The sequence below is a fragment of the Hippopotamus amphibius genome, chromosome 15 (genome assembly GCF_030028045.1).
Source record: "Hippopotamus amphibius kiboko isolate mHipAmp2 chromosome 15, mHipAmp2.hap2, whole genome shotgun sequence".
In the NCBI taxonomy this organism is placed as follows: Eukaryota; Metazoa; Chordata; class Mammalia; order Artiodactyla; family Hippopotamidae; genus Hippopotamus; species Hippopotamus amphibius.
In genome coordinates, this window is record NC_080200.1 from 20,119,561 (window position 1) to 20,130,887 (window position 11,327).

The 11,327-nt window shown below is 38.0% G+C and overlaps 1 protein-coding gene across 1 annotated transcript; it reads right to left on the bottom strand.

Annotated features, from left to right (window-relative positions):
- Positions 1-9,772: 9,772 nt before the first annotated feature.
- LOC130836327 (olfactory receptor 7A10-like) lies at positions 9,773-10,648 on the bottom strand. The gene has a single exon (XM_057708381.1). It carries the CDS (start codon positions 10,646-10,648, stop codon positions 9,773-9,775), a length of 876 nt encoding a protein of 291 aa, XP_057564364.1.
- Between the last annotated feature and the right edge of the window lie 679 nt (positions 10,649-11,327).

Consider the following 11,327-nt stretch of genomic DNA (forward strand, 5'->3'; position numbering starts at 1 on the left):
CAAGCTTTTAGTTTTATTTATTTTTCTTATGGTTTCTTTCCTTTCTATTTCATTTATTTCTGCTCTGATCTTTATAATTTCTTTCCTTCTGCTCACTTTGGCTTTTCTTTGTTCTTCTTTCTCTAGTTGTTTTAGGTGTAAGGTTAGGTTGTCTATTCGATCATTTTCTTGTTTCTTAAGGTAGGACTGTATTGCTATAAACTTCCCTCTTAGAACTGCTTTTGCTGCGTCCCATAGGTTTTGGGTTGTTGTGTTTTTGTTGTCGTTTGTTTCTAGATATTTTTTGATTTCCTCTTTGATTTCTTTAGTGATTCCTTGGTTGTTTAAAAGTGAATTGTTTAGCCTCCATGTGTTTGTATTTTTTGCATTTTTTTTTTCCTGTAATTGATATCTAGTCTCCTGGCGTTGTGGTCTGAGAAGATGCTTGATATGATTTCAGTTTTCTTGAATTTGCTGAGGTTTGATTTGTGACCCAAGATGTGATCTATCCTGGAAAATGTTTCGTGTGCACTTGAGAAGAAAGTGTAGTCTGTCGTTTTTGGATGGAATGTCCTATAAATATCAATTATGTCGAGATGGTCTAATGTATCATGTAAAGTTTGTGTGTCTTTATTTATTTTCTGTTTGGATGATCTGTCCATTGATGTAAGTGGGATGTTCAAGTCTCCCACTATTATTGTGTTACTGTCAATGTCCCCTTTTATGGCTGTTAGCATTTGCCTTATGTATTGAGGTGCTCCTATATTGGGGGCATAGATATTTACCAGTGTGATATGTTCTTCTTGAATGGATCCCTTGATCATTAGGTAGTGTCCTTCCTTGTCTCTTTTAATGGTCTTTACTTTCAAGTCTAATTTGTCTGATATGAGTATTGCTACTCCAGCTTTCTTTTGACTTCCATTTGCATGGAATATCTTTTCCCATCCCTTCACTTTCAGTCTATATGTATCCCTCGGTCTGAAGTGGGTTTCTTGAAGGCAGCATATAGAAGGGTCTTGTGTTTGTATCCATTCAGCCAGTCTGTGTCTTTTGGTTGGAGCATTTAATCCATTTACATTTAAAGTGATTATTGACATGTGTGTTCCAATTACCATTTTCTTCATTGTTTTGGGTTTGTATTTGTAGGTCTTTTCCTTTTCTTGTCTGTCCTACTTAGAGAAGTTCCTTTAGCACTTGTTGTAAGGCTGGTTGGTGGTGCTGAGTTCTCTTACCTTTTGCTTGTCTGGAAAGCTTTTGATTTCTCCCTCAAATCTGAATGAGATTCTTGCTGGGTAGAGGATTCTTGGCTGTAGGTTTCTCTCTTTCAGGATTTTCAGTATATCCTGCCATTCCCTTCTGGCCTGCAGAGTTTCTGTAGAGAGGTCAGCTGTTATCCTTATGGGTTTTCCCTTATATGTTGTTTGTTGCTTTTCTCTTGCTGATTTTAATATTTTTTCTTTGTGTTTAATTGTCATTAGTTTGATTAATATGTGTCTTGGTGTATTTCTCCTTGGGTTTATTCTGTATGGGACTCTCTGTGCTTCTTGGACTTGGTGAATTATTTCCTTTCCCATGTTGGGGAAGTTTTCCACTAGAACCTCTTCAAATATTTTCTCAGACCCTTTCTTGTTTTCTTCTTCTTCTGGGATGCCTATAACTCAAATGTTGGTACGTTTAAGGTTATCACTGAGGTCTCTGAGACTGTCTTCTAATCTTTTTATTCTTTTTTCTTTTTCCTGCTCTGTGGCAGTTATTTCCCCCATTCTATCTTCCAACTCACTTATTCGTTCTTCTGCCTCAGTCATTCTGCTGGTTATAGCATCTAGAGTATTTTTAATTTCAGTTATTTTGTTATCCGTTGCTGTTTGTTTTTCTGAGTTCTTATGAACTGTTTCTTGTACTTTCTCTATTTTGTTATTGAGATTTTGTATCATTTTTACTATCATTACTCTAAATTCTTTTTCAGGCATTTTTCCTATTTCCTCCTCATTTATTTGGTCTTGTGGGTTTTTTTCCTGCTCCTTTGCCTGCATGGTGTTTCTTTGTTTCCTCATGGTTGTCCAAACTTCGGGGGTTGCTTGTCCTGGTGATAGAGGTGTTTATAGAAGACTGTCCAAGCCTCAGACTAATGTCCAAGTATTGGATTAAATGAATATTAAGTCTAGGAAACACATACATGTATAAGACACACAATTACTGAATCCATTAGGACATAAGGCTCTAGAAAGACCTGACAGAACCCCAGTATGCTATCAGATATTCAAAGAGAAACCCAGCAGAAATTGACAACTGAGACAGAACAAATCAGAGACAAAAGCAAAAGCAAACAAACAAGAAATAACACCCTACACATACAAACATCAATCCAGGGAGATTTTGTAAGCTGGGATCAAATATAGAAAAGAGCCAGAGTACCACCAGAGAGAATGGAGATTCTCAGAATGTAATTAGACAACTGTACTAAGAACTAAGATAAAGACAAAAGCCTAATATTAAATACCAAGGCAGTGCATCATCTGAAGAATAGAGCAAGGAGTCTAAGCAGACCGATAGTGTTGCTTATAAGTATGTTAAGATAAAATAAACTTAAAATGGCTGGAAGAAAGGGGAACAGAAGAGTGTAATGTGGTTGGAAATATGCAAATAAAAAGAAAGGAATAGAAATGTATAAAAGATAGGGATGAAAGGAAAGTATGAGAGATATTTTGTCCGTACTACCAAAAACTTAGCTAGATATAGAAGTATATAAAAAGGCAAAAAAAAAAGAAGAAGAATAAAAAATATCATTAAAAAATTATGTTATAAAACTTGTAGATCCCTTAGGGCTAAGATCGTATTTAATAAAGAAAAAAAAAAAAAAAAAAGAGAGAGAGAGAGAGAAAGAAAAGAAAAAAAAAATCCAGAACTGATCCCCGAATGGACCAGTTCAATAGGTTTTGATACTACTATTTCTGTTTCCTTAGCATCTCAGATGTAAGTGTCCTTCTCCTTGCCTTGGGTTTTTTTTTTTTTTTTGCGTTATTCTGTGACCAGCAGAGGTTCCTTTATTGTTCATCTGTAAGCGTCGGTGTGTGAGGAGGGAAAGGGTACAATAGTGGCTCCTTCTCCTGGGAGTGAGTGAGCAGTGGCGCACTGTTGTTTCAGTCAGTCTTGGAGGTGCCTGTTGCAGAGGGTGCTGATGGCTCAGGCATAAACAGAAAGTCTTAGAGTTGGGCTTCTCTCGGGGTTTTTTTTCTTTTTGATGCTTTTTTTTTTTTTTTTTTCTCTTGGCAGCCTCCCTGCTGCTGGCGTTGCAAGGGGTTTTAATCTAGCCCCTCCCGAGCGCCTGAGGGTGCTTGTTATCCCTGAGCGCCTTAGGTGGCCCGCAGCTCTCAGGGACGGGCACTCCTCTCCGCGGACCTCCTCCCTCCTGTCCTCTTGGTCCGTCACCCTACCAGCAACAATGTTTCTCACCCTGAACCAGCTCTCTGGTTCCCACACTCCTGCTCCTGGATCCTCCGTTCAGCCGCGGATCGATGTCTCGGTCCGGGAACGCTGAGCTGCGCTGCGGACCCTCCGTATGTTTCTCACTCCTTCCCGTCTGCCACAGCTCCGCCGCTTCACCCTCTTTGAGCCTTCGTAGATGCCTCCCTACTGGCTATGTCGGGCTCCCCGCAGCCCTTTCTGGTGTCCGAGGCCGTCTGCTGGTGTTCAGCTGGTTCTCTGTGGGAATCACTGCGTCCTTCCGTGCATTCCCAGTGCATCTGTGGAGAGGGATACACTCCATGTCTCTCTACTTTGCCACCATCTTTTCTCTCCCCCTGTGAACATTTTAATAACATTAATTCTTCTGATCCATGAACATATAATATTGTTCCATTTATTTGTGCCTTCTTCAACTTCTTTCATGAATGTCTTAGATGGTTTAGTGTACAGATATTTGACTTCTTTGTAAAATTGATTCCTTTTTTTTCTTCCTTTTCAATGCTATTGTAACTGAGATAGCTTTCTTAATTTCTTTTCTGGATTGTTTATTGTTAGTGTATAGAAATATAACTGATTTTTACATATTGACTTTCTATCCTGAAAATGTAATGAATTTGTTTATGAGTTTTAATGTTTTTTGATGAAGAGTTTAGGCATCTATATATAATATGCATATAGATATACTTATATGAAGGTGAGTCAAAAATTATCCACACTCTGGCAGTAGCATTTATTTTAATTAACTTTTAGAAAACACAAAGACATCACTGTTTGACATAATCTCCCTGCTTTTCAATACACTTTGTCCATCTGTCAACAAGCTTTCCTATTTCCTAATTAAAAAATGTTTTAGGCCGAGCTGTGATGCACTACTGTCTTCACTTCTTCATCAGAAGTGAATGCACTACTGTCTTCACTTCTTCATCAGAAGTGAATCTGGCTCCTTCTTGATGGCTAAAAATTGGGTGACCTTCCTGGAACTTCTCTATCCATGCATACACACTTCTTTGTGACAAAAAACTTTCTCCATACTGTGCACAAAGTCTTCATTAAATAATGGCACCAGGTACACCCTCAGACCAGAAAAAATGAATCACTGCACACTGCTCTTCTTTCCTGCAAATCGCAAGCAGGGCATCCATTTTTGCTCACACCTGAGTTACAAATGAACTGATGTAACATGTTCACAGCTGCACAGCAGTAACTGGGGAGACAGTAGCCTTGAATGGAAAGCAGTAATAAGATAGTGTAGCCAATAGAAGTTTTAATATAACCGAAGTGAGGATAATTTTTGACTCACCCTCCTGTGTGTGTGTGTGCATGTGTGTGTATGTGTGTGTATCATCTGCAAACAAAGACAAATTTACTTCTCTCTCTCCAATTTGAGTGCCTTTATTTTTTGCCCAATTCCTCTGGCTAGGACTTGTAGTACTGTGTTGAATGGAAGTGGTGAGAGTGGGCACTCTTGTCTTCTTTCTGGGTCTTAAAGAAGAAGCTTTCAACTTTTCACAATTCAGTAAAGTGTTAGGTGTGGACTTGTCATATATGGTCTTTTTATGGTCGAGGTATATTCCTTCCATACTCACTTTGGCAGAGTTTTACCATGAAAGAATGTTGAATTTTGTCAAATGATTTTTCTGTATCTATGTTGATACTGTATGATATTTACATTTAATTCTATTAATGTGCTGTATTACGTTTATTGATTTGCTTCTGTTGAACTATCCTTGTATTGCAGAGATATATGCTATGTGATCATGGGGTATGATCCTTTAAAAGTGCTGTTGAATTTGGTTTGCCATTATTTTCTTTAGAGATTTTTCATGTATATTCATCAGGGATATTGGCCTGTAATTTTCTTTCTTCTTCTTTAAAATAAATAGACTTTTAAAAGCAGCTTTATTGAGATATAACTCACATGCCATACAATTTACTATTTTGAAATGTACAATTGTTTTTTAGTTTATTCACAGATATGTGCAATGATCAATTTAAAAGTTTTCCATCACCTCAAAAATAAATTTCACATCCTTTACAAAGGGAACCCTCCCGCACTGTTGGTTTGGATGTAAATTGGCATAGCCCCTATGGAAAACAGTATGGAGATTCCTTAAAAAACTAAAAATAGAACTACCATATGACACAGCAATCCCACTTCTGGACATAGGCCAGGAGAAAATCATAATTCAAAAAGACACATGTACCACAATGTTCACTGCAACATTATTTACAATAGCCAGGACATGGAAGCAACCTAAATGCTCATCAACAGATGATAAAGAAGATGTGGCACATATAAACAGTGGAATATTACTCAGCAATAAAAATGAATGAAATTGAGTTATTTGTAGTGAGTTGGATGGGCCTACAGTCTGTCATACAGAGCAAAGTAATCTAGAAAAAGGAAAACAATTACCATATGTTAACTCATGTATATGGAATCTGAAAAAATGGTACTGATGAACTCAGTGGCAGAGGAAGAATAAAGATGCAGATGTAGAGAACAGACCTAAGGGAAAGGGGAGGTGGGGAAGGAGAAGCTGGAACAAAGTGAGAGAGTAGTATTGACATTTATATACTATCAAATGTAAAATAGATAGCTAGTGGTGAGTAACTGCCTAACACAGGGAGATCAATTCGATGTTTGGTGGTGACCTGGAGGGGTGAGATAGGGAGGATGGCAGGGAGGCTCAAGAGGGAGGGCATATGGGGATATATGTATAAATACAGCTGACTTGCTTTGTTGTACAGTGGAAACTGGCACAACAGTGTAAAACTATTATACTCCAATAAAGATAAAAAATAAATAAATAAATAGATAAATAAATCAATAAATAAATTCCACATCCTTTGTGTATGTCTTCCCCATTCCCCCCAGCCCTTAGCAGCTAACTTGCATTTGTCTGTCAATTTCTTTATTCTGGACATTACAAATAAATGGAATCATATAACTTGTGGACTTCTGTACTGTCTTCTTTCACTCAGAATAATGTTTTCAAGATTCATGCATGTTGAAGCATGTATTATTAAACACTTCATTCCTTCTTATGGCCAAATGATATTCCATTCTACAGATACATCACATTTATTTATACATTCAATTAATGTAATTTTATGTCAATTACACATCAATAGTTTTTTAAAATGTACACATGATATTGAAAGGCATTTTCCCACAAAACATATACAAGTGTTCAATAAGCACATGAAAACTTCCTTGATGACATGAAGCAAATGCAAATTAAACTACAGAGAATTTCTCATTTTTTCTCTTGTAATATATTTATCTGACTTTAGTATCAGGGTAATGTTTGCCTCAAAAATGAATTGGAATGTGTTCACTTCTCTTGAAGTTTTTGGAAAAGTTTGAGAGGGATTGGCATTCATTTTATAAATGTTTGGTAGAATACACCAGTGAAACCATCTGATCCTGGACTTTTCTTTGTTGGGAGGCTTTGTTCATTGTCTGTTCACATGCCCAGGATTTTTATATGATCCTTTGAAATTTTCATTGCTCTACTCATATATGAGGAAGCAGTTACCTCCTCCAGTCTTTGCTGACTGCTCAGGAGATAAAGACTTTCCCCCAGCCCTGTTAGGAATTCTGATGCATTGTCAGAAGTTTTCTATGCATATGCCTGCTCCACACTTCTTTTTTCCTCTTATTTGGGTGGGGGGGGGGGGGTTCCTCATAAGTTTATACTTTCTCTGGTCCTGCAAAGTCGGTCAGGGTCTTGACACCCTCCTGTTTGCTTTACTGAGAATGGTGATAGAAGTTGAAATTTGTATGCTTTCTCCCATCCTATTAGAGTTTGGCTGGATTTATGCACGTGTTCACCAGCCTTCTGCAAAACCTCACCCAGGAGCATGCACAGAGAGCCTTCCATGGTGCGGAATACAGCTCTAGGTGAAGTGCATTGACTGTTCAGGATGCCTGTAGACCAGCTGCAGTGATCCAGAGGTGAGGGTTCCTAGTGGCTCACTGCAGGGCTTCCTGGTGGAGACTGTGATTCAGTCGTTAGAATCTGCTCAACTTTGATGCCCTCAGAGTCCTGGCTGCTGTTCTTCCAGTCTCTCCCCACACCGTTGTCATATAGTAAACTTCAGTTATCTGGATGGGCATAAAAGAACTGGGTCTTCAGCACAGCTGGGGAAGCTGGGCTGTCAATCATATGCTCTCACTTTTTTTTTTTTTTTTGTGGGAGAAATCCTAGGACAAAAAGTCTCTCTTGGCACTGAGTTGTTCCACCTCAGGGGAGGCGTGACGCCAGAGATGCCAACTAGTCTGAAACCTAAAGAAAGCCAGATGCCTCCAATGAGAGACATGGATGTGAGAAACAGCTTGCCTAGAAAAGACCACCATACAAGAAGACAATATTTTGTGTAAAATCTTAATGAATTTTTAGAGGTCTTGTGTCGGCTTGCTATATTAGAAGAAATACATTGCAGGGGGTGTTATTTCACTGCAACTATTAGATAGTCATGCAAATTGGCAGAGGTTGACCAGAAAATGCTGTTTTTCAGATAAAGCTCTTGGGCAAATAACTCCAGGAGCTGGCAGTTTGTAGTTTAGTTGAGAAATCTCATAAAATAAAAGAATCAAGATGATACACGTGGGACACAACCAGTATCTAACATAGATATAGATAGTGTGGTTCACCCGCTGGGGATTTGTTGTAAGTCTATTATTTTTGCATTCATTGATGTCAGGTGAACACCTTGATGTAGAGTGAGCACACTGCAGTGATAAGATCATATACAATGTACACAATGTAGAGACTCAAAGCTGTATGGACTCATGAGTATCTGAACAGTGATCAGAATGACTCCAACCATATAATTCCATTTGATAATAAAGACATTGCAATTTTTAGGACAGCTTGTTATGCAGCAATAGGTAACTGATATAACAATCAAAGCAAAGTACAATGAGAGCAGATATAATGATCTACTTTTTTTTTATTTTTGGCATGTGTTTTGATTTGGAGACAATATGCATGATTATTATTTATATTTATTTCAGATAGCTAGACTATCAATTGGCTACTCTAAGGTTCTCTTCCAGGGAACTTGGAGATGTTGGAAGGACATTCATGTTATGCAGAAATGCGTGATGATGTTGAATCACATGAATGAGGAGAAATTTACACTTTCTTGTGAGTCATCCTTTGATCATGAAGACTGAAGACTCCTGAGCAGGAAGGAGGTATGTAATGGTTTACCTTGATATTGTTCATTCACTGCCTCTGATTCTTCAGGGGTTATGACAAAATTTAGCAAAGAGGAGATCCTTTGTTCAGAGCAATGGGAGAGTCATAAGTGCAGGAAGCACAGGAATTTTTGAAGCCAGAAACAATGATCCCGGAAAACAAACAAACAAAAAACTTAAAACACACCAACCAATCATTCACTCCAGTGCACAAACCACCTTGCACATGGATACCAATCTTCCACACCTCAGTGAGTAGATGTACAGATGGAAATAAATTGTTTACACAGTAATGAAATGTGAGGTTTAGAATTTTGCTACCACATATTTAATGTCATCTCTGACAATTGGACCTTATTAGGTCAATTTATTTATTCACATTTGCCTTTCAACATAGATTCTACTGGGAGATACATATTTGATGATCATTTTTTTATAAGTATCTATGGTAGCTACACAGACTGAATAAGTATATAACACCAGGAGACCAGGTATAAAACTTAGCACCATTCACTTTGTTGTACAGCAGAAACTGGCACAACTGTGTAAAGAAATTATACTGCAACAAAGAGCTTAAAAAAAACTTACTAGCATGAATAAAGTCAACATTATCAGGAAGACCAGTTAAGGTAATGATATAGAAAAAAATTTAGAGTCAAAGTAAAAACATTGGTTTCAGATTTTACTCTGCAGCTGAATTATGTAAGTTATTTGAGCTATCAAGTGTAGTTTTTCCATGTGAGTAATGCAACCCATGATGATTCTTTATTGAAAATTTAAAAAAGAAGAAAGAAAGAAAAGAAAAGAAAAAAACTTACTTGGGAAGATAGATGCCATTTAAAAAAAATAAGAAATGAAAATCTTCCTGTGAAATAAATGGAAATTTCCAAATGTTTCTCAACCATGTTCATGAAAAAAATTAAGGAAATTAGAAAAATGGGAAGAAAATGGGAAAATGTCCATATATTGGAAAGAAGAGAAAGCTTAATCAAGTTACTTACATTGTATGGAAAAGTTTAAATCAAAGAAATGGAAAGACCAGGCAATAAATATAAGGAACAAGTGCTCTTTCCACAATCTGATCAAGAATCAAAACTTCTGCCTCTAATGATTTGGGACCTACAATAACCAACACTTCTTCAGCCTCATAACTATTGGTCTTTTTATATCTGCCATCCCAAAGAATCTTCGTAGAGCCCTCTTTATGTCTTTATTTCTCAGACTGTAGATGAAGGGGTTCAGCATGGGTGTGACCACAGTGTACATCACCGAGGCTGTCGCACTTGAATGTGATCTGTGAGTAGCAGCAGAGCTAATGTACACTCCAAAGCCTGTACCATAAAATAAGGAGACAATGGAGAGATGTGATGCACATGTAGAAAATGCTTTAAATTTCCCCTGAGCTGGTGAGATTCCTCGTATGGTAGAAACTATCTTGGAGTATGAGTAACATATCCCAATGAATGGACCACCACAAAAGAGCCCAATTGCAGAATACATCAGAGTGTTATTAAGAAAAGTGTCAGAACAGGCAAGCTGGATAACCTGACTGATTTCACAGAAAAAGTGGGGGATTTTCTTGCCTGGACAAAAGGTCAGCTGCACCACCGTAAAGCTTTGTAACAGGGAACACAGGAAACTCATAATATAAGATACCAGCACCAGCAGTCCACAGAGCCGGGGATTCATGATGACTGTGTAGTGCAGGGGGTGGCAGATGGCCACAAACCGGTCATAAGACATCACTGCCAGGAGGAAAGTGTCCAATGCTCCAAATAATAAGAAAAAATGCATCTGCGTGATGCAGCCTTCATAGGTGATAATGTTGCTTTTTTTCTGAATGTTCCACAGCATCTTTGGGATGGTGGTGGAGGTGAAACAGATGTCTACAAAGGACAGGTTGGAGAGGAATAAGTACATGGGTGTGTGGAGGTGGGAGTCTGAGATGACAGCCAGGATGATGAGCAGGTTTCCAAACACTGTGATCAGGTACATGGAGAGGAAAAGCCCAAATATGATGGGCTGCAGTTCTGGTTCCTCTGAAAATCCCAGCAGAATAAAGTGTGAAATTCCTGTATTATTGCCAGGTACCATGTGGTGGTGATCACTACCAGGAAAGTATATAATAACATGATTAATTTTTACACATGTGGACATTAACATAGTGGAATGCTATGAATTACAAAATTTAATCATCATTAAGAGATCTACTGTGACATATGTGATTAGAAATTTCTGTCTAACAGCCTTTTCCCCAAGAGGTCATGATTATACTGTTTTAAAGCAAAATTATTTCATGTATTTTAGGACTTCATGTTGAGTACAGACCATTTTCTAGGGTAAATGTGTGAGATGCTGAGAACAAAACTCCCTACAATCCAATGATGAAGAAAGAATATGATTTAGCAAATAGAAAAAAGTTATAATTCATCTCTTAAGGTGACAGGTGCTATGGAAAAAAACAAGAACTGCAGACAAGGAGAAATTGGCACAGAGACCTGAAGGAAGACACAGCAGAGACACCACGTTATCTAGGGGACAAGCGTGCCCTACTGGGGAAAAAGTCCATGCAGAGGCCCTGAGGATGGCACTTGTTTCAATCTTAAAGACTCAAAAGGAAGCCAAAGTTCAGAGGGGAACAAGCAAGAGGTAGAGTGAGAAGAGATGGTATCAG

What these genes read in the sequence shown, in the direction of transcription:
- LOC130836327 (XM_057708381.1), bottom strand. Translation starts at nt 10,648, where the DNA reads ATGTACCTGATCACAGTGTTTGGAAACCTGCTCATCATCCTGGCTGTC.